Here is a 25,235-nt window from a genome sequence, read left to right on the forward strand (position 1 = left end):
CATCTATATTTGGATTTCATTTCTGTGACTTAATAGTTGCGTAATTTTATGTGCTTTCCTTCTTTTAAACTACACTGTATTTATCACAATTGTCTAAATACAGGCATGTCTGTTAGAAAATTTTCACAAGTTGGGACAGTCAGAGTGTTGATCAGAATTAGTCTGGCTTCATATAATAGGTGTGAAATTCTGTCATAAATGTATAATCGGGACCAAAATTTACTACGAAAAGAAGAAACATTAACTTTAAATTTGCCTTAATTTGTTTAATTTGATCAGCAAGTTTGATATTGCTTTTCATAAGCTTTTCATAAGCCAATTTGATGAGCCATTTTTTTATATCTAATTTGCCATAAAACACTTTGATCAAAGTTTCTATGAAACAGTTTGATCAAAACTTCCCACCATCCAAAACTTAAGATAATTAATCCAGTGGAACAAACAATCAACACAGAATAACTGATGTTTCCACCCTCACAAGTCTTCATCAGGGATATAAAATATCCCAACATCATGTTTGATCCAATTTCCCATGAACCAGTTTGATCTAACTTCTCATTAAACAGATTGTTATCATTTCCCATGAACAAGTTTGATCTAACTTCTCATTAAACAGATTGTTATTATTTCCCATGAACCAGTTTGATCTAACTTCTCATTAAACAGATTGTTATCATTTCCCATGAACCAGTTTGATCTAACTTGTCATTAAACAGATTGTGATCATTTCCCATGGACCAGTTTGATGTAACTTTCCATGGACCAGTTTTATCTAATTTACTATGGACTAGTATGACATAACTTCCTATGAACAGTATGATATAACTTCCTATGAACCAGTTTGATATAACTTCCTATGAACTTGTTTGATATAACTTCCTATGAACCTGTTTGATCAAACTTCCTATGAACCAGTTTGATATAACACCCTATGAACTAGTTTGATATAACTTCATATGAACCAGTTTGATATAACTTCCCATGAACCAGTTTGATTTAATTTCCCATTAACCAGTGTGATTTAATTTCCCATGAACCAGTTTGATATAACTTCCTATGAACCAGTGTGATATAACTTCCTATGAACCAGTTTGATATAACTTCCTATGAACCAGTTTGATATAACTTCCTATGAACCAGTTTGATATAACTTCCTATGAACCAGTTTGATATAACTTCTCATGAACCAGTTTGGTATCACTTCCCATGAACCAGTTTGATATAACTTCCTATGAACCAGTTTGATATAACTTTCTATGAACCAGTTTGATTTAATTTCCCATGAACCAGTTTGATATAACTTCCCATGAACCAGTTTGATATAACTTCCCATGAACCAGTTTGATATAACTTCCTATGAACTTGTTTGATATAACTTCCTATGAACCAGTTTGATATAACTTCCTATGAACCAGTGTGATATAACTTCCTATGAACCAGTTTGATATAACTTCCTATGAACCAGTTTGATATAACTTCGTATGAACCAGATTGATATAACTTCCCATGAACCAGATTGATTTAATTTCACATTAACCATTGGGATTTAATTTCCTATGAACTAGTGTGATATAACTTCATATGAACTAGTCTGATATAACTTCCTATGAACCAGTTTGATCTAATTTACTATGGACCAGTTTGACATAACTTCCTATGAACCAGTTTGGTAAAACTTCCCATGCACCAGATTGACATAACTTCCTATGAACTTGTTTGATATAACTTCCTATGAACCAGTTTGATCTAATTTAATATGGACCAGTATGACATAACTTCCTATGAACCAGTTTGATCTAATTTACTATGGACCAGTATGATATAACTTCATATGAACTAGTCTGATATAACTTCCTATGAACCAGTTTGATCTAATTTAATATGGACCAGTATGACATAACTTCCTATGAACCAGTTTGATCTAATTTACTATGGACCAGTATGACATAACTTCCTATGAACCGGTTTGATAAAACTTCCTATGAACTGTGTTTGATATAACTTTCTATGAACCAGTTTGATATAACTTCCTCTGAACCAGTTTGATATAACTTCCCATGAACCAGTTTGATTTAATTTCCCATTAGCCAGTTTGATTTAATTTCACATGAACCATGAACAGTTTGATATAACTTCCTATGAGCCAGTGTGATATAACTTCTCATGAACCAGTTTGATATAATTTTCTATGGACCAGTTTGATATAATTTCCTATGAACTTGTTTGATATAACTTTCTATGAACCAGTTTGATATAACTTCCTCTGAACCAGTTTGATATAACTTCCCATGAACCAGTTTGATTTAATTTCCCATTAGCCAGTGTGATTTAATTTCACATGAACCATAAACCAGTTTGATATAACTTCCTATGAGCCAGTGTGATATAACTTCTCATGAACCAGTTTGATTTAATTTCCTATGGACCAGTTTAATACAACTTCCTATGAACCTGTTGGATCTTAAGTATTTTTCTGATATTTGTAAATTTTAATTCCATAACTTCTGCATGTATGGATGGAACTTGCCATTTAGAAGAAGACTCATGTCACAGAGTCAATGGTCACAGCTTGGACTTGGACTTTGTGTATTTTAAAATTAGTGCAGATTTTTCTTTTACCTATAATGTATTTCAAAACTCATAATTTCACGAACATAATTATATTTTCAATACTGATCCTATTCATATTTGGTACAAAGTCTACAATACATGCCTGTAAACTTACAAATAAACACCATGAAAGTAACTTTAAAAACTCCCTACTTCAAGCCGATGTGAGGGCATCCTTTTTTATGGACAAATGTCAAGTTCATGGGTATTAAGTCTTTTAACTTCTTTACAGCAGGTTCATGTTCATAAGATACATGGAATCAAAGTTAATCCTGTTTGATCATTTCTTTTAATGTAAAACAGTTCACTGCCTCAAAGAAGTAAGTACCCAAGATCTCGAACAATATAAAAACAAAAGAAGAACTCATACGAGGATTATAAAAGATCGTACTTTTCATATTAACTGTTACAGTAGTTAATGAGCATGGTATACTTCCTGTACCAGTCATCTCTGACCTTTAAATGTATAAATCTCATAATCAATATAAAGTACATCATAATCAATAATTTAAATCATCCTCATTCTAATCGACTCATGGCAATTAAAAATCACTCTAGTATAATTTTACATTAACTCGTTGATCACAAGGGGAATTCATTAGATGTCAATGCTAACAAATCTTCATATGTTTTTGTTTTTTCATCTAACGTCAAACCCATTTCTTGGAGACCTAGACATAAAACTACTATATTGAGCCAAATGGCTGCTTCCTAGGTTTTCTGACCAGTAATCGTACAAGTGTGGATGATGAAAGTCTCTGCTGAGATTTAAACTACAATCTTTAGCTTAGGAGTCTGGTTCTCTGCCCCCTACTACAGTCATCTTCACACATATGCAGTAGTCAAAGATAAAATACTTTATGCAACCATACACCCTAAAAAATATTTTTGATAATTTAAATGCTCATGAAATTTGCCCCCAAAATAATATCAGATAAAGATCATTGAAGTGATCACTACAAAAACTTGATGCAAATTGAACTTCAGGGGAAACCTGCATGATTTAAAAGAATTTTTCAGGGAGGAAGTAAACCTTATTAAATTGCCCCTGCTAGAGTAGAAAAACAAGAACCGGTTGAACAGGGTGATGATCCCCGAGAAGGTTTTGGATACATGAAAGTATAAAAAAATAAACAAAGGGCAATAACTCCAAATTATTTTTTTGCACTGCACTTCTATTTAATGAGATCTATCTATCTATAAAATTTCGTGATGATATCTCTTATAGTTTCAGAGTTATGTCCCGGGAAAAATTGGAGGTGTAAAAATGAAAAAAGGGCAATAACTCCAAAATTAGACAAGGCTGTGTTTAGGTTCTTTAGCATTGCAATTTAATCCAATGAGATCTATCTACGTACAAAGTTTCATGTTGATATCTCTAAGTGTAAAAATAAACAAAGGGCAATTATTCAAAAATTAGGCATGGTAGAGTTACGGTTCTTGTGCACTGCACATTAATTCAATAAGATCAATCTACCTACAAAGTTTCATGTTGATACCTCTTATAGTTTTAGAGTTATGTCCCGGACAATGTTCAAAGTGTAAAAATAAACAAAGGGCAGTAATTCAAAAAATAGGCAAGGCAGAGTTACAGTTCCCACTCAATGAGATCTATCTACCTACAAAGTTTTATGTTGATACCTCTTGTTGTTTAAAAGTTATGTCCCGGACAAGAAAAGCGGGCGGACGGACGTACTCACAAAATGGTACTTATGTGACTTTTCCTTTGATCTTTTTGGCCATTTTTAGTCACACAAGGCTTAAAAAAAGAAACACAAGTAAAAACGCATTTTTAGTGAATTTTTTTTAATTAAAGAAAGTAATCTTACAGAATTAATAAAAATTCTTAATAAAGACTTTTGACAGGTTATATGGCCATGTTGGCTTGTGGTTGTTTGCTATATAACCCTCACTTGGGTCATATAAGTTATACAAGGCTATATGACCCATCAAATATCTTTAAATCTAGTAAAATATTATTACCTGCGTACAACATAGACAACAAGAGCTGTCCGTAAGACAGCGCGCTCGACTTTTTTAGTGCTTGCCTATAATACAAAACATTGACAGTTAAGGGCCATAATTCAAATAAAATCTTTGACAGAATTACCTTCTCCTGGACATGTTTGGGAATCATGATTGTAAACAAGTATTCCAACTTTCAAATTAATATCTCAAACAGTTCAGTCAAAAAGTGGACTGGTACTAAAAACTTAACCAAGATTCTAAGTCGATAAAAGGCCTTAATTTTTAAAACAAATCCTTGACAGAGTTACCTTCTCTTGCGTACAGATGGGGGTAATGATGTGAAATAGCATTAAAAGTTTCAAAGCAATATCTCAAAGGGTTAAGGCAATAAGTGGATTTTACCCATATTCAATGTATTTTCTAAGTCAAAAAGGGGCATAATTCTGTCAAAAACCTTGACAGAGTTATGTCCTCTTGTCTGTTGATGAAGGTCGTGATGGTAAACAAGTATGGTCAGTTTCAAAGCAATACCTCCAATGGTTTTGAAATAAAGTGAGGTGGTACAAAAAAACTTAACCAAGATTCTAAGTCGATAAAAGGCCTTAATTTTTAAAACAAATCCTTGACAGAGTTACCTTCTCTTGCGTACAGATGGGGGTAATGATGTGAAATAGCATTAAAAGTTTCAAAGCAATATCTCAAAGGGTTAAGGCAATAAGTGGATTTTACCCCCATATTCAATGTATTTTCTAAGTCAAAAAGGGGCATAATTCTGTCAAAAACCTTGACAGAGTTATGTCCTCTTGTCTGTTGATGAAGGTCGTGATGGTAAACAAGTATGGTCAGTTTCAAAGCAATACCTCCAATGGTTTTGAAATAAAGTGAGGTGGTACAAAAAACTTAACCAAGCTCAATACACTTTCTAAGTCAAAAAAGGGCCATAATTCTGTCAAAAACCTTGACAGAGTTATGTACTCTTGTCTGTAGATGGAGGTTATGATGGTGAACAAGTATGGTAAGTTTCAAAGCCATACTTGTAATACTTCTGAAATAAAGTGGGGTGGTACGAAAAACTTAACCAAGGTGTGACGCCAACGCTAACGCTAACGCTAACGCCGACGCCGACGCCGGGGCGAGTAGGATAGCTCCCCTTTTCATAGAAAAGTCGAGCTAAAAATGACATGAGACAAAGAAAAAAAGTATTGCATAATTCACATATATGTGTAATCTGGGATTAGGTTATTGACCTGAATGTCATTACATGACATTTAATAATAGATTGAATATCAAAATTACAAGGAAGTATTATTATCTAATCCTCATAGATTTTTTTTATACAAAATCCCATTCAGCGTAATTAAACACACTGACTACAATATAGTTCGCACATTATTCACGCCAGACAAATCAAGATAGTCTTATAATCACCCTATATATAATTATTTTTGAAATTAATTCTCATACTTATGCATTTACATTTAATTAAAATATTGTGGCTCTGCAAACAATCTAATTAAATTCTGTCACAATATTGAGAATTCAATCCTAAAATTTCCCTTAACAACAAAATTTTTCTCAAACGTTTTCAGATATACTTTTATATCAGAAATTTATTGAAATCTAGGAAAATTCAAACTGAAAATGTATAATTTGAACAGGAGAATGCATAAAATGTTTAGGAAGTTTAAATTACTGGTTAAGTTTATATACTGCCGGTTTTTTTATGACACTAAGTATCCATATTGTGTTACGTCTGACATGTAGAGTTTAAAACGTAATATTTCTTCTCTGTGTGTATTCAAAGGATGCTAATTTTTCATTCAAAAAGGGACTGCAAAGCAATTATCACTATATTCAATTATCAAATTTGAGCATAATATATTTTTAAAGAAAGAAAGAAACGAACGAATCATCAAAAAGGTTTGTCATATATTTGCCTCTTTTTTTTAAATTAATTATATCACATTTATAAAGTTATTTCCTATTTGAAGATGAGACTGAAAGAAAGGTTGTTCTGGAGATCATGTAAAAGCCAACATGTTTTTTCTTCTTTATTCACAATACAGGTATGTAACACTTTATCATAACATACAGGTAAGCCTGAATGCTAAATCAATGAAATTACCTAGTTCTGTAGCTCAAATACAATCCACTTGAAATCAGGAATATCAATTTTACCATAAGAATAATGGTATTTTACAAAGTAGTTATCAATCATAACGTCTAGAATAAACGTTTCAAATGTAACATATAGAATTAATGTTTCAAATGAAACATCTAGAATAAATGTTTCAAATGTAACGTCTACAATAAAATTTTAAATATAACGTCTAGAATAAATGTTTCAATTGTAACATATAGAATAAATGTTTCAAATGTAGTATAAAGAATAAATGTCTCAAATGTAACATAGAGAATAAATGTTTCAAATGTAACATTTCAACTGTAACATATAGATAGATTAAATGTTTCAAATGTAACATCTAGAATAAATATTTCAAATGTAACATCTAGAATATTTTAAATGATTCAAATGTAACATCTAGAATAAATGTTTCAAATGTAACGTCTAATAAATGTTTTAAATGTAACGTCTAATAAATGTTTCAAATGTGACATAAAGATTAAGTGTTTCAAATGTAACAACTAGAATAAACGTTTCAAATGTACTATTGTGTACAGTATCTCATTGTTGTAAAAAATCTATTACTCAAAACAAGCAATTATCATAGTATTGCAAGCAATCCATAAGTCCTCTACCGGTTAGAACCAAACAACATTCTGAAGGGCCATTGGTCATTGAATTATGTCATTGAATGAATGAATGACATGAATAAACCTAAATCTTTTGAGTTCTTAGTTTGTCTTATCTAAGTTATATGTTAATCAAAAGATCCAATTATCTCAAGATGAATATGTATAACTGATGTTTCAACTTTTCTCTATTTTAAGTAAATTTGTGTCTCAGGAAACAGTTTTTAGAAACAGGCAGACAGACCAACTGACAGAGGCTTTGAGGATAAATCTTTAAACAACCCTGGTTGTTACCAGAATATAACATTTTTAAAAGCAAAATTCTGAAACTAAGATGAAATAAGTCTTGAAATAATTAAAGATGCTAGACTTATAAACATTTTCATACATGATGTTAGTGTAACAAAGAACAATTATCTCAAGTTTATAAAAGAAACCATTGATTATCACAAAAAAGAACAGTAAACAGAAAGAAGAAAATTAAAAGAAAAATCAAAAAGATTTCAAGTTGAAATGAAAATAATCATGAAAACACATGTCTTATAAATCTAATCACATATGAAGTAGGTCTTGATAATGAAGGTCTTTTTTAAATTTGAAGTAAATAAATAGAGAAATAAGAAAGTTAAAGAATCAGAGTAACAACAATTCAAAGTTTAAGAAGGAGATAATTCTGGAAATATGGACGCTAGATTTATAACTCAGAATTTATCTACCAAAATGCAATCTGGTAGATCAAAATGTAGTCAACCTAAGAACTTCAATTAATATAGAGAAATTTTTGCCCATGATTATGTTGCACCCAAAAACCAAAATAAATGACTTCATTCAGCAAAAAATAACATTGTGTGTGAACACGTGACTTTTTTGTTTACGGTATCATTAGGCCATCACTAATGGTATTTGCTTATAGGTGTTATCCAGAACTCAGCAAATGTGGGTTTTTCCTAGCTAATTCATAGGTACAAACTTTTACTGTTATAGCTTCACAGTGCATTACCTGTCACAATAGTAAATCTGTTGTGCTTATTTTCAAAGCTGCAACTGTATGAACCTACGGATTAGCTGGGAAAAACTCAAATATTCTTAATTACGGAGTAGGTCTATTTTTCAATATATTTTTTAATATTTGAAAAATTCAATATTTGAAAAATAAACAAGTACCATATTCCAGGTAACTATTTACTGTTTCCATTTTAAATATTTATCTTCCTATTGTAGTGGTGTGTGTGTATTATTCAAATATTGAAAGATATAGCAAAAAATTAACAAATACCATAAACAGTGACCAAGTGCCATGTGATCACCAACCCTGTAATAATCTACATATGAAAATAGGAGTCTAATCTTCGTATCTTTGGAAAATTGACTTTTTGAATACACTTCAAATTGTCTTCAGTATCCATATTTTGGGTTTATGTTTCCAGAAGAAGAATGGCAGCTTATTTCTGTCAATATGTAACCCATCAAATCCTTCCACTGTGTCTATTACAATATGGCTATTTTCATAATATTTTAAGTTAGTAGAATTTCCAATTATAAGATGAGAGTATGACATCATTTCTGACCCCCCTGGCACTAAGTCTTCAGTTTTATTATATCTGAAAATAAGAAATAAAATTTGTTCAAATTATGCCAATAGATAAATACATGTATATACCGATCAAATTAGGTAGAAATTATAACATTACAAAGTTTGATTTGGTAGGAAATTATAAGCTAAGAGACACATTCTTGAATCTGTTCCTTGAACAAACCGGTACTGAGCAATGAAACAAAGGCTTGCCCCGAACTGGGTTTGAGCCACCAAATATAAGCAATCGTAAGATTATTAGTCCAAGACAACAACAGAAGAGTTATATACTTTTCTTCTCTGACCATTTAAGATACTTGTCAAAATATGTCTCATGAAATAGGTAATCAAATTTAAAGCTGGTAACCTAAAATTTATGCTATTTTTATGTTCAAAATACTTAAAACTATTGCTCAGTGAACAAATAAAGCTTGTCAAAGACACTATCCACAAAGATTATTTATAACATGTCAAATTATGCCAACACAACACTTATACCATTAGTAATAAGGTAGAAATATGATGATAAAAGTAATAAAACATACAAAATGTCACATGGAATTGTATACACATTACTGACACTTGGTGCGTATTTCTTTTAAAACTTGATTTTTATGACCTGTAGGGATAGGGGTTGGGGCAGGATCCCTGGTTGCGCTGTCTGTAGACTGACAATACAGTGGAATGTAGGGGCATCCATGTCTTAAATAGTTTTCAATTAAGAGGAATGTACCTTTAAAGCTGCACGCCTCCAGAAAGGCCAAATTATTTCAAGAAATTAAATCTTTAGAAAAATGTATAAATATTTTTTTTAAAAAAGTAGAAGGATTCAATATTTAATTAATTATTTTCATGTTATGTGCGATTAATGACTGATTGAAGTATCAATCACTATCATTCTACTGCTTTAGTAATGCAGTAAAAGGTATTTATGTATATTTTGACCTCTTTTTTTTGTAATTTACTTGGATTGTAAGTGCGTTTGTTATGCGTAAATTACCTTCTTTGTTCACTTCACAATATTTTACTTTTAAATACATGTTCAAAATTTTCATGAAAATAAGCAAGAATCTGGAGGCATGCTGCTTTAATATTTTTGAAACAGATTTCAAATAAGGAACTTACATCCAATCGGGATACAATTGACCAAATCTTGTTATTCCTGTCTGTGCCGCGGCAACATCAATATGTACATGTATAGCTGGAAACAAAAAATTAATTTATCACCATTGGTAATATGACCTTAACCTCCTCCAATCGAATGTCATTCTAATGAAAGGTTATCTAACATATTATTTGCAAATAGCACATCCAGCATTATTGTATTGAAACTGATTCAAAATTCGATTTTAATCATAAATGATTTACGAGTAAAAACTTAATAATAAGTGTTAATTTTCATGTACGTTATACATAATACATTTTAGGCAGTACTGACCTTGGCCCAGGACGCTTCTGTTAATTAAGGTTAAATTTATAATATACAAAGCTATGACAAACTTAACGAAAGAAGTTCAGGTGATATATTTCTGATACAAAAATCAAAAACAACCATAAAAAATGCCACTTTTAGTTTTACTTTGAACCTACGGTAGACAATGCTTGGAAAAAATCTGTGATAATATATACTTGGCTTTTTTTAAGGCATTGAGTTCATAATGTAATAAAATTGGGTATTAGGTAAATAGGCTGATAGTTGTGATACCCTAAATCTTATATAAGCTCTTGCATTTAAACCTAATGATCGTGTACTGTGCATTATCTTGATTAAAATCTACCTGATGTTGGTGCTTCGATCTCATGAAATCTCCGCAATGCCTCACCACCTGGATAGTTCTGATACGATGTATACAGAAATATCCCCGACGTTAAAATGTTGCCACAAATATGGAGTAGTGCACCAAATGCCAGCAACTTTCTGAGTACAGATTTGTTCCTGTTGATCCATCTGAAATGTATAAAATGTTTGTTAATTTCTTTTCTTATTTTTTTAGATAAGTTTTTGTTTTTGGTAACTGATTCAGTCTTTTTTACCCATTCATGTCCCGAACTGTAAATTGACTGATTACTGTACAGGACCGGCAAAATCTGATTTCGACTTACTTGTCTGTTACTTAAATATAGTAAAGTCTTGAAAGTTTCCACTTGTCGGCACAAGCTGTGGGACAACCTGGGCAGAACTGACAATTTTGCCGTCAATGCTGTAACACAGTGTACTTGCCTTAAACATTTATATCAATTAAAGGAATTTTCTATATATATATGATGGCGGCTTACTTTTCACATTATGTATAAACCTGAAGAATATACTAATAAAAACACACTTTTTTGGAAGAAAATTAACAATTATTATATGAAAATATCTTTTTCTCAGCCTTAAATCAAGGTTAAGATAAAATGCCAAAAGAAATCCATATTCATATTCCATACTCTTTATTTCAGACAGGTATAATTAACATACCAGTATTGAAGGACACATACATGATTCTGTGAATGGGACATGTATACCGGAGTCATAATGCAACAAAAAGTGGTAGTACATGTAAAATTTCATATTCAAACTGAGCAAGTATCAAAGCTGTTAAATTGGTACGTTAGTTTCACACATTGATGTGGCATTCATGTAAAAGTGGTCTTTGCATATAAGATATAATATCAAAATTAGGTTTAATTTGTAAAGTAAAAAATATATACAGATTTTATGCGAGAAAAGAAAAAGCTATCTGTTTATAGAATTTTTTTTTAGAGAGACAAAAAGCTTGTTTGTTGAATTTTTACTCCAGATCACTGAATTAAGCCACATTGAATTTACCAGAGCACAGTTCGAACAACTGTAGAAAGGATTTCAATTCAACCACAACGAAAGCGACCTGCACCATCCAGGAATCGAACCCGGATCGCATGATTCACAGTTGAGCTAAACGGACGGCTGAGACAAAAAGCTATCAGTGTTACGGGAAATATACTGAAGGATTTTTGCACATAAGAGCTTCTAATTTACCTCAAGATATCCTTCAATGTAAAACTCTAACAATGTAATGCAGTGTACTTGTAAACTAATTCTTTGGTTGACAATATTTCCTCTGAGTGCCATGTGATATTAAAATAAAATGTGATATTTAAAATAAAATACATTGTATTAATAAATTTTTCGAACATTATGTAGCTTGATGCTACGCTACTGAGGTATCAAAAAAGTAAAATTATGCCTAAATAAAGAAAATATACATTTTTTTTTCAATGCAAAACTACTAATATGTAATATAATTAAATGCTATGTATATAAGAACTTTATATATCAAAATCTGTACCAAGCCATTAACTAGAAACCATAAATAACAATTGTGACTTAATTCAATTTGTTTCGCTATATTATAGCTATATTATCAAAGAAAATTCAAGAGAAAAAAGTCTGCATGAGTATAACAATAAAAAATAAGATCAAACAGTTAACCTCTAAATTATTGGGAAAGTGTAATCCGCTTTTGTTTTTAACCATAATATAATGCTGATTAAACATGCAATCTTTTATAAGCCACTAATTAAAACTTGAGGGAACAATAATTCAATATACTCTTTTTATAGCATATCTTGTATAAAATCAGATAATCTTATCTAGGAAGTAAGTCCTTAATTATGTCCAAACATGAAAGAAAATCGATGTGCTTGAAGTATTGATTATAAATTTTTCTCTTTTTTTTCAGTTCATTATTTCTGCTTTTAGATTTGATGACTTCAAGAAAAAGAAAATTTCTCCTGTTTTATCAAAAACTCTGGGGAAAGTACAGCAAGCAGTCTGGTAGAAACATTAACTTTGATTTGCCTGTTTGATCTAACTTTTAATGAGCAAGTTTGATATTACTTTCCAATTGGAACAATTTGATATTACTTTCCATGACTTTGGAATGCTTTCTTAGACATGGTAAAGTACATAAATAATATGTTTCTTGTGAGTAATATTAATAAATACTGAGTTAAAAACTGATTTATGGATAGAAAACAAAAGAGCATGTAGGTAAGATAGTAACCACACTCGGAATAGGTGTGCATAGTATTTACAGACCCGGTGGCCTTTTAAAAACCTCGATCGCTACGCTCTCTCGGTGTTCAAATCGCCACCCGGGTCAGTAAATACTATGCAGATCTATTCCTCGTACGGTAACTGTTACTTACTATTTGACACTTGCCTTTGTTTGACCATTTGGCACATCAGCACCTTTTTGAAGTTTTTATTGTTTCATTATGTCAAGCTGCCAAATTGTGCAAGACAAATTATCATAAAATGCATAGTCACTTTTACTGACTTAAAATACAATTTTATGTAAATTCAGTTTGGTTGTATTTTTATGTAAAGGTAAAACACAGAGATAAATATTTAGTAATTTAATAATATACGTATACAAATGTACATGATAAGTTTGACTTTTTGTAAATATAAGCTACAAAACATCTTAGCTTGGCAAAAAGAAATTGTCTTATGCTCAAAAGTAATGGTAATGCATTACTTGGTCCAACTAATGGTAATGTACTGCATCACTTGCCCAAAATCAAGTAATGGTACTGGTACTGATACGTACGGCACCAAACCAAATAGTAATGGTAATGGAATGCATTCCTTTTGCAAAGTATAAATGGCCCAAAGCCTGGCTCACAATAGTCTCTTCATGCAGCGTATGCTTATAAGATTTTGTTAGAATCAGTATCAAGAAATGTTTTAATTTTATGAGCCAATCAGAATCATTGTTTTTTATTCATTGCACGGATGGTTTCAATCACTAGTATAAATAGAGCATTCCCAGAGCAAAAGAGTCAGTTTGGTTTCCTCCATAAGGCATATCAGAGCAGTATTATTTTTATTAGTACACAGCAATCTCAGACATTTTGCTAAAAATATCTTACTGTTTCTGTGAAACCTTATGGACAAAAGTTTGATAGAAGAAAGTTTGAGAAATGGGTATTTAAATTAGTCTGAATATGTATGTGTATAGAAGGGAACGACGTAGTAAAGACATACTTGTGTACAGAAATCTCAGATATCTGACAATAAGGACGTTTTACTATTTCTGTCAAACCTCTGGATAAATGTTTAAGTTTAAGTACTTTTGGGAAATAGATATTTGAAATATGTATGGTTATGTCCGTATGGCCTTGAAAGAGTCGGATCGTATTCATCAGATAGTAACATTTTCTTGTACACAGAAATCTCATATATCTGGTACTTAAGTGTTCTTTTGGTTCAGTAAGACCTATTGGGCCAACGGTTGATTAGAAATGTTATGGTTAAGGCTTATATATATAGTTACTAGCTAGTACATGAAATCTTGGATATCTGGTACTAAGGATGCTATATATATATAAGGATACTAAGAATGCTATATGTATAAGACAAATGTTTAATGAGGAACTATTTTATGAATGCTTCAAATGATGTATTTTTGGAAAGAAATTGTAAGATAAAAGTTTGTTAAAATGTAAAAAAAATGTAGGAGTATGAAGGATAGGTTTAGCTTTGGATTGATATTTGAATGAGAATAGTAAATGTTGAAAACAAATAAATTAATTCTTTGAATATATATTTTTGAATGTTTGTAGAAATAGATTAAGATTTTTATTTGCAATGAATGGTGTTTTTTTAGTTATTTTACAATCATAAGGATAAGTATCCCAAGAAAAATTATATATTTATATTTAAGAATATTGTGATTTTATTTGTATTTGATTTATTGTAGACGAAAGTTTCACAATTTTAATATGCATTACTTAAACATGTACTTAATTCAAAGAAAATACTACATGAACACTTTCTATTCATTATTTAAGAACTCCAATTTTAGTATCAAAAGAAATCGCCTTTCGTTTAATTCCAGTTTTTGATGTTGTTGCTATTTCTTACACCGTAATGTTACAAAGTTATTGAATACTAGCAAAGCAATTGTATTGCAATAATTTGTGAGAACATTTTACCAAAAATTTTATTCTCTAAAGTTCAAAGACTGGTAGGGCCATTTCAACTTCATGAATTCCCGATTTAAACTTCGTGAATTCCCGTTTTCATCATATGGAATTCACAATTTCAGCTTCATGAACTCACGTTTTCAACTTCACAAATTCACGATTTCAACATTTCAACTTAATGAATTCACGATTTCAACTTCACGAATTCATAATTTCAACTTCACAAATTCACGATTTCAACATTTCAACTTCATGAATTCACGATTTCAACTTCACGAATTCAACTTCATGAATTCACTATTACAACTTCACGAATACACGATTTCAACTTCACAAATTCACGATTTCAACTTCATGAATTCACGATTTAAAGTTCATGAATCGTGAATTCCTGAAGTTGAAATCGTGAATTTATGAAGTTAAACTTGTGGATTTTGAAGTTGAAATTGAGAATTCATAGAGCTGAAATCGGGAATTCATGAAGTTGAAATGTTCCCACCGGTCTTTCGTACTTGAGTCATAAATTACCTGTGCAATCACTCGGCTGAATAGTTATCGGATAGCGGTATTTATATGCTGATCTTAAATCGAGCGCATCCCACTATTTCAAGTATAACAATGTTTTAACCGAAGTTTATGTGTTTTTCGTTGTTTGGGACTTGAAAAATGATTCACTTTAGCCAAAAATTTGTTTTTAGTGAGTACGTATTAAACAATGTGATTTAATATAAAATAAAGAAGGAATAGGTCGGGGATTGGCAGGCAGGGCCAATTTTGGCCCAAGAGTTATAATTTGAACGATCTTGGCAGAGGTCCACTACACTTTGTTTCATGCCAAATATCTAATCTTTAGTCTATGTCAATTAAGATTTCAAGATTGTTTTTAGAGTTTTAATTATTTTACATACATATAAGTGTAGATAAGGTTAAATTTAGCAAAGTTATCTTTTTAGAATGTTTACGGTAGTAATCTCCTTTAAAGGCCAAACCAAATCTTTTGTGGTGTTATGTGTTCATGTTTGTCTTTTTTTGTCATTTTGTTATGGGTTGCAAGTTGAGTGATGGATGATTGATTTTGGTATGCAAGTTATATTTAGATGATTTGGTTCTGGGATATCTATTCTTTCTTGGTAACTGATCAATCCTTTCATTGCATTTAAGGCAGTAACATCTTGTTCATTCAAAATATATACTATTTCTTTATAGAAATATTGATAAGTTTATTATTATTCATAATTATTGTTTTGAAGATCTCATCTATTTAAAACCTGGTATGTATATATTTATTTTAATTGTATTTGTGAAATGTTTATCTGTTTATAAGGTATAATTATATTGTAATTATTGTAATTGTGAAATATGCAATTCATGAATTTTCTATTGTATAATATTTCTGTTTGTTATTTGTATAATAATCATTTTATTTTGTTATAGGTTTCTTCTACACCTGAATAAATTTAGTAAACACCACACACTGTTGTTTTGCTGAAGAAACCTCAACTACTACATAAGGAAAACTTATGACCCCTGGTGCAGGGCCAATTTTGACACAAGATGCAAAATTTGAACAACTTTGGTAGAGCACCAATACATGATATTTTATAATACTGCACGTTTGTAACGTCACTTTTCATTGGATACTCATGATGTTTATATAGTTTTACATACATGGCTGCTGTCAATCCATGAAGAAGTCTCATTTTTTTCTCTAAAAAAGGTAGTTTGCTGTTATAAATATTGACCTGACAGGTTATATGACCGTATATAAACAAATGTTTGCAATATAAACCTCACCTAGTGGCTTGGGTTTTATATCCAAACAACCGTTAATAAAGGACCTTTCACCTGTCAAAAATCTATATAACTAATAATATACCAAAGATCAAAGCTCTATTAGCCTTGTATTTTCAGACGAGAAGTTTTTTAGTTTTTACTATATGTCGATAGTGAAAATCAATGACTCACGGGGCGGTGTCAATTTGACCACAGGGCTAAAATTTGAACAATCTTTGTAGAAGTTTACCAGACAATGCCTTATGCAAAATATCTAAGCTTTAGGCCTTGTGGGTCTTTACAAGTAGATTTTTAAATTTTTTCTTATAATTCCTTTTGGTTGCCACAGCAACCAGATTTCTGCATGGAATAAAATTATTTGAACAACTTTGGAAGCACTTCCCACAAGGAACAATTCTGCAAAGTTTGGTTGAAATTGGACAAGTGGTTTTTCACAAGAAGGTTTTTTAAGTTCACAACTGTACACTTAACAAATCTTATAAGTGTGCATGTATAAATGGTGTCATATGTGTGCCATTTTTTTGTAACATATTGCTGAAATTTTCAATAAATACAGTTGAGAGACATGATATAATATTCCAATTATTAAACTTCATAAGAAACACAAATTCGATGAACATGCTGAATAAATGAGATATTGCGTTATAAGCAAATGTCACAAAATAAATGTATCTTTGAAAATTATTCTAGTATTGTATGCCTGTCCTAACTGTTGATCACAGCTTGGCTTAAATGTTGTCGTATGGATGTGAATCAACATATTTCATAATAGTGGAGTTTATTTATTCATTATTGGACAATTTTCGCATATTTGTAGGCGATGGTATGCGGCACTGCACCAAAACTTCTTATGAGGGTGTTCATTTCACATCGTATAGTTTCTATTGCATTTAAGTATAGCTAGAAATTTTGGTGATATTCCATTAGCTTATGTTCAGAAAGATTGTTGGCGCTTTGGACGTGTGACTATCTGTTATATGGCATCCTGTAGAAACTGCAATCATATGTTGTTCTTAAGACATTGATAAAACCTTAGTATGAGGTTCATCATATCGGTGGTGATTGGCACTGGGATAACCGTTAATGAACGTTAGTGATAGCAGTTTTCCTGAACTTCCCTGTGGATTGCAAATTTCAGACAATCGCCTAGTAACAAACCAAGATTTCTTAAAACTAAAAAATAACACAAAATCATGCTTAAAATGATAAATCAAACTGCTGTGTTGCTTTTTAAGTCAAGGTAGGCATACGTTGATTTAGAACAAAAATCACAGATGTAATAATTTTTGCGACATTTAGTTCTTACGCACCATCCAATTTATTGGGCATGTGAGTTGAATTTGTGTTTGTTATGAAATTAAATAACTGGAATATCATACCATGTCATTTAACTGTATTTGTGGAAAATTTCAGCATGATAAATTTGATAAGGTCAATATTAATTGACTCACATTATATAATGTTTATACATGCACACTTATAACATTTGTTAAGTGTATATCATCTATATAACACACAGACACACACACACGCACACCCACACACACACATACACACACACACTAGGGTGAATTGCTATACTATTGCCACCAGATAGAAATCATAATATTACTTCTACATTTCTTTAATTGTAACCACTGAAAATATAAAAGTGTTTTTTCATCAGTGGTCCGTTCCGATCTTTATTGGTTTTAATTTCTTGAAATATCATTATTTCATGGAAAGACATTTTTTCTTAAAATTGTTCAGGTTATTTACTACCGGGTTTTTTATTGCTTTATAAATAGCATAATGTTAAAGCAAGCCTTTGTTAACACTTAAAACTTTGTATTTAAAGAAGGTTCATCGATTTGTTAGTTAAATGTGGACTTTGGAACGACATTTTAACAGATAAAGATACAACTGTGTAATGAAGTGGGACGGTCTTTTTTGTCATTGGCAACAGAAGTCGGGTAAACCTTTACACATAACTTAGCAATAATTGGAGGTGATAGTTTTACATTAGACAGGAATAAATTAAGTAAATCTTGAGAACTGTGATTAAGTGTTGCTGTAAATAATAATGTTTTAAAATGACTCTGAAACAAAATTAAGACAGCTTTATTGATGAATAGATCAGTTCAGATAACATATTTGAATAACATTTCTACAAAATGGCTACTGGTAAACAAATAGATACGGATATTCTTTCCGATGAAATATTTGATGTGTTATGTTCAATATGTAAAAATAAAGGGAAAACTACTGAAGGTGAAAAATTCTGTGTAGACTGTAAGGATTATTTCTGTATAACCTGTGTTCAAATACATGGTCAAGTGCCTCTGTGTGCTGGTCACAAGGTACTGGATAAATCTCAAGGTAAGTCAGGAACCAGCAACGTTCTGCCGAGGGCACCAACAGAGAGATGTGACAGACACAGTCATAAACACATTGATATGTACTGTCAGAACCATGATAATGTTGGCTGTTCTACATGTATGGCAGTTGATCATAGGTAAAATTTAATATATATACAGTGTATAAACATAGATTATTTTTTCAATTAAAGTTATATTATGCTCATTTTTCGTTGCCAAGTTGAGCTGAATTAATTATCTATTTTACATGATAGACTGTTACTGGTGATTGACCAACAGTTGCTCAGGATAAAACATAAATCTGCCAGAAATATAAAAAAAGACTGCCCCACTATCTTTATAAATTGAATGTTACAGGAAATTTCGATGGATTTTTATATACCCTTAGATGAACATAATGTCACTTAAATATACAGAATGTTAAATAAGTACTTAAAAGTCTTAAAATAATATTGTATCTTAAATACTAATATGTAGAATAGAATAAAATATTTAATATTACCTCCTCAGTCATTTCATAGCCTTATATTCACAAACTGTCTTAAATTATTTTTCAGATTATGCAAGGACACTTTCTACATACCAGAATTTATCCAAAACAATACTTACCAAGTTGAAACTAGAGAGATTCAAACAAGACTCAAGGAAATAGCCAAGACCTTTGCAAAGCAAGATGATATATTTAAACAAGATAAACAAAGGCTGCTACAGAGGAAAGCAGAAATACTGGCTGATATCAGAAAATTCCGACAAGAAATCAATGGCCAACTTGACAAGCTGGAGAAAGTTCTATAGATGAGATAGAAGAGAAAGTGAAAAGACAAGATTGAAGATAGTCTCAAACAGATACAAGCAAACAAGTCCAGGATTACATCAGCTAATGATAAATTAGCATTTAAAAACACAAATCAATCTGAAATGTTTGTTCATGTTAAGATGGCAGAGGATGCCGCAAATGTTGCCAACAAATACATTGAAGATGCGAAATATAAAAGGAATGTGAAAGGCATAGATTTTCAAACTGATAGAACAATTCTTACACAGCTAAGACAAAAGAAGACCCTAGGAACACTAACAGAGAAACTTACAAAGACTCCTGTCACTTTATTTCAGATTAAAGGAAATACTTTATTTCAGATTGAAATTAATATATTACATGTATATTGTTGTAGATCAAGTGATTTTCGTATCACCAGTGCCTGCTGTATGGAAGATGGTACAATAATTCTAGCTGATGATCACAAAGATCTTAGACGGTTAAACAGTTATAATTACACTGTCACTGACTACTGTGATCTACCCGAGTATCCACATCAAGTATGTATGATTAATAACACAGAGGTAGCTGTAACTGTTCCATCACAAAATGAAGTTCATTTCATTTCTCTTACTGGAAAAATGAAAACAACAAGCAAGATTAAAACTGATTTTGAATGTTATGGTCTTGCATATGCAAAAAATAATATATATATTTCAGACAGTCAGACATCAGTATATATGTATAGTTTGAATGGTAGGAAACTTAAACAGTTCAGTAAGGATCAATCAGGACAAAAGCTGTTCATTAACATAACAAGTCTAGCTGTCAGTAAGGATGGTACAAGGATTTATGTTGTTGACCTTTATAATGGACTGATAGTACTGGACAACAATGGTCAGGTTATTACATCATTTAATGATGAACAATTAAAGGCGCCTAGATGTGGTTGTGTCACTGAAGCAGGTAGTGTGCTGGTATCTGGACGTAATAATGTTTTACAGTTTACATGTGATGGTAAGCTGATAGGAGAGGTTATGAAAGCTGATTGTAGAAAAAGGGGAATATTGTCAGTCTGTTGTAATCAACAAATGACTAAGATGTATATAAGGAGAGAAGAACATTACAAATTTGAAGTGTATGATATCTGAATAAAAACCTTTAAAGAACATCTTGATTCATATGTAAAATTTAATATTTAGACAATGTAAAAAGAAAAACACAGTCACTTAAATAATTTGATTGTGACAAGTATATACATGTTCAACATGTTATGATACTACTGAAGTTTAGCTCATTGTGAATCAACATTTGTACATGAATTGTGTTGTAGAAATTTATTTGATTTATCATATACATTGTATTCTTGCATTATGATTTATATATAGAGGATATTGAATGAGTGTAGTTTAATACTAAATTTATTGAACGAGTTGAATAAAATCATATTATGCGAGCCTCTGGCGATATATTATGTTTTTTTTTAAAATTGTATGTTGTGCAAATCATCAGAAACTGTCTTTATGAGTGAAATAAATGTAGAATTTAAACACATCTATATTTGGATTTCATTTCTATGACTTAGTTGCGTAATTTTATCTGCTTTCCTCCTTTTAAACTACATGCAAAGTGTACTGTAATTATCTTAAATACACGCAATGCAAAAATTGTCTGTTAAAAAATGTTTCACAAGTTGGGACAGTCAGATAGTTGATCAGAATTAGTCTGGCTTCATATAATAGGTGTGAAATTCTGTCAGATATGTACAATCGGGACCAAAATTTACTTGGAAAAATAGTAGGTATTGGGATATTGCATTTGATATATATTGACTCGCTATTGGTCAACTAGTATTAGCCACTAGCTGATAAGCCCCACCTTAATTCAACTGGCATCACCTCTCTGTAGTAATGATTAGTAAGTAAATTTAGAAACCAGACAGCTGCGTTGTTTAATCTCTCTACCCATGCTTGTCCAGTAACTATGATATAGCAGACATTACAGCATTTCAAATAATAAACAGGTCAGCCAAACTACTATAAAAAAGCAATTATCATAGTATTGCAAGCAATCCATAAGTCCCCATAAGAACCCCATCAACATTCTGAAGGGCCATTGGCCATTCACTAGTGTTTCAATTTTTCTCTATTTTAAGTAAATTTGTTGAAAAGTTCTTTTAAAAAGATCACAGGAAACAGTTTTTATGAACAGAAAGACAGACGGACTGAAGGACACTCTAAAGTTAATATTTTAAACATCCCTGTTACCAAAATATAACATTTTAAAAGCAAAATTCTTGAAGAGGAGATAACTTTTTGAATTAAAGATGCAATTTCATAAAAATTTTCAGCTCTTTTTGACTAATCACAAATATTGTTATATTTGCCATGTTTTAAGCCTATTTGTTACCAAGGCAACTGATATTTTTTCAAAATAGGAAGAACAGATAAGACATGCATAATCTCAAGACTGCAATCCACCCATATGTCAAGTTTCATAAAAATATTTCCAGTACTTTTTGAGTTATCACTGGATTCAGTTTATGTGTAAAATTTGCCATATTTTCAGTCTATGTGTTGCCATAGCAACCAGAATTTTCATCATAAGAAGAAAAGAAAAAGACGTGCATAATCTCAAGACTGCAATCTACCTATATGTTAAGTTTCAAAAAAAATATTTCCAGTTCTTTTTGTGTTATCGCGGGATCCAGTTTATGTGTAAAATTTGCCATATTTTCAGCATATTTGTTGCCATAGCAACAAGAATTTTCAACATAGGAAGTAAAGAAAAAGACGTGCATAATCTTCATACTGCCATCTACCAATATGTCAAGTTTCATAAAATTATTTCCAGTATTTTTTTGTGTTATCGCGGGATCAAGTTTATGTGTAAAATTTGCCATATTTTCAGCCTATTTGTTGCCATAGCAACCAGAATTTTCAACATAGGAAGTAAAGAAAAAGACGTGCATAATCTCTATACTGCCATCTATCCATATACCAAGTTTCATAAAAATATTTTCAGTACTTTTCAAGTTATCGCGGGATCCAGTTTTGTGGACGGACGGACTGACAGACAGATGGACGGACGGACGGACAGACGGACGGACGGAGGGTAAACCTAAAGTCCCCTCCGGTAAACCGGTAGGGGACTAAAAATACCGGGTATTCGAATAAAGAATAGGTGAATAACTGGGCTCGGTCTGTAAATAAAACTCAAAGGCCCATTACGCCTAATTTTCAAAAGAGGTTTATCAAGTAACAAAGTTATGAAAAGAAAAATTGCCTAAAACAAGATTGCATGTGTGAACAAGAACTGTCGGAGGACAGTAACGCTCGACTATTCGAAAATTTGTCACAAGGGTGTTTCATTGAGTATAATAATGCTTACCTATATGAATACATAAAATTGTACGAAAAGGTACAAACCCTTTAAGTTTCAATACAATCACAGAGAACAAGTGTGTGAAGTTTCAACCCATTCCCTTCAGTAGTTATGGAGATACCAGCTTACACACAAAAACTTAACCACGAATTTATGAATCGAAAAAGGGGAATAATTATGCAAAAAAGCAAATCAGAGTTATGGGACTTGTGCCAATCATCTTAGATAATCACAGAGAACAAGTGTGTGAAGTTTCAATCCATTCCCTTAAGTAGTTATGGAGATACCAGCTTACATACAAAAACTTAACCAAGAATTTCTAAGTCGAAAAAGGGGCATTTTTTTTTTGTAAAAAGCAAATCAGAGTTATGGGACTTGTGCAAATCATCTAAGATAATCGCAGAGAACAAGTGTGTGAAGTTTCAATCCATTCCCTTCAGTAGTTATGGAGATACCAGCTTACACGCAAAAACTTAACCAAGAATTTCTAAGTCGAACAAGGGGCATAATTATGTAAAAAAGCAAATAAGAGTTATGGGACTTGTGCCAATCATCTTAGATAATCACAGAGAACAAGTGTGTGAAGTTTCAATCCATTCCCTTCAGTAGTTATGGAGATACCAGCTTACATACAAAAACTTAACCACAGGGACGCCGACGCCGACGCCAACAAATGGGTGACTGCATTAGCTCGTTTATTCTACGAATAGTCGAGCTAAAAATGCTATGCCACCGCATTAATACAACACTAAATAGTAGTGTAGGAACGGATTTTTGTTCCTATACAATTGTAGATTGTCATAATGCAAAGATCCCTGACCTATCTAATTCTTATTATCAGATGAGTGGTTAAATATATTGTTATTCAAATAGAAGATCAGAGTAGGAATATATCAATGCAGTTGTGTGTAGTGAATTTGGATGGTGAAGGTCATATTTCACACAGCCTAAATTTCATGAGTACATCAAAGGACAACACAGTAAGACACTTTGTCAAAATCTAGTTCAGCTGATATCAAAGTTCACTTTACATCTGATATGTGCACATGGTTCAAATTTCATAGCTGTAAGAAAGTAGAACACATCATCCAACTAACCTGATATCAAAGTTCAATTTTACAACTAAAACTGTGTACATGGTCAAAATTTCATTGCTGTACATCAAAGGACAAGAAAGTAGGTCACTGTCCCCTTGGGCAAGGCAAAATTTTGACCATAGGGTTTAATTCAAAACAATCTTGATACAGGTCCACCAAACAACATTTTATGTCAAATATCTAAGCTGTAGCTTTCTCCAATTTAGCTTTCTCTAATTCAGAAAACATTTGTTTTAGTTTCTGTTTTTACTATGTTTACATAATGAGAATCAATGCCCCCGGGCAGGGCCAATTATGACACCAGGGAAAAAATTTGAACAACTTTGGTAGAGGACCTAAAGATGATATTATAAAGCAAACATGAAAGCTCTATGCCTTGTACCTTCAGACAAAAAGATTTTTGATTTTTTTACTATATGTACATAATGAAAATCAATGACCCCGGGGCGGTACCAATTTAGACCCCAGGGCTATAATTTGAACAATCTTGGTAGAGGTTCACTTCACAAAGTTTCATGTTTAATATTTAACCCCTAGCCTTTGTCAATTCCGAGAAGAAGATTAAAGTTTTTACTTTATATATAAAGAAAACTATCGCCTCTGGGGCAGGGCAATTTTAACACTAGGGGCATAATTTAAACAACTTTAGTAGAGGACCCATAGATGATATTATATACTAAATATCAAAGCTCTAAGCCTTGTACCTTCAGAAAAGAAGATTTTTTACTTTAATTATGTACATAGTGAAAATCAATGACCCCGGGGGTGGGGCCAATTTTGACCCCAGAGCTATATTTTGTACAATCTTGCTAGAGGTTTACTACACAATGTTTTATGCAAAATATCTAACCTCTAGCCATTGTCAATTAAGAGAAGATGATTTTTTAAGTTTTTACTATATACATATAAGGAAAACCTATGACCGGGCCCTGGGCTGGGTTACTTTTGACACTAGAGGCAAAATTTGAACAACTTTGGTAGAGTAC

At 31.6% G+C, this 25,235-nt stretch overlaps 2 protein-coding genes across 2 annotated transcripts in view; one reads left to right on the forward strand and one right to left on the reverse strand.

The window, feature by feature from the left end:
• Window positions 1-5,135: 5,135 nt before the first annotated feature.
• The window catches only part of LOC132726907 (probable Dol-P-Man:Man(7)GlcNAc(2)-PP-Dol alpha-1,6-mannosyltransferase), an 85,243-nt gene continuing 65,143 nt past the window's right edge, over window positions 5,136-25,235 (reverse strand). The window contains exons 8-10 of the mRNA XM_060712320.1: window positions 10,684-10,853; window positions 10,031-10,106; window positions 5,136-8,933 (exon numbers count right to left, since the gene is read on the reverse strand). Coding sequence (XP_060568303.1) covers window positions 8,717-8,933; window positions 10,031-10,106; window positions 10,684-10,853 — 463 coding nt within the window. The 3' untranslated portion in view covers window positions 5,136-8,716. The remainder of the gene's footprint in view (window positions 8,934-10,030; window positions 10,107-10,683; window positions 10,854-25,235) is intronic.
• Window positions 18,454-19,825, forward strand: LOC132726908 (transcription intermediary factor 1-alpha-like). The gene is made up of 2 exons (XM_060712321.1): window positions 18,454-19,148; window positions 19,569-19,825. The coding sequence occupies exons 1-2, from the start codon at window positions 18,808-18,810 to the stop codon at window positions 19,804-19,806; spliced, it is 579 nt and encodes a 192-aa protein (XP_060568304.1). The 5' UTR covers window positions 18,454-18,807; the 3' UTR covers window positions 19,807-19,825.

The sequence above is a fragment of the Ruditapes philippinarum genome, unplaced genomic scaffold (genome assembly GCF_026571515.1).
Source record: "Ruditapes philippinarum isolate M1 unplaced genomic scaffold, ASM2657151v2 ctg1028_1_1_1_1, whole genome shotgun sequence".
In the NCBI taxonomy this organism is placed as follows: Eukaryota; Metazoa; Mollusca; class Bivalvia; order Venerida; family Veneridae; genus Ruditapes; species Ruditapes philippinarum.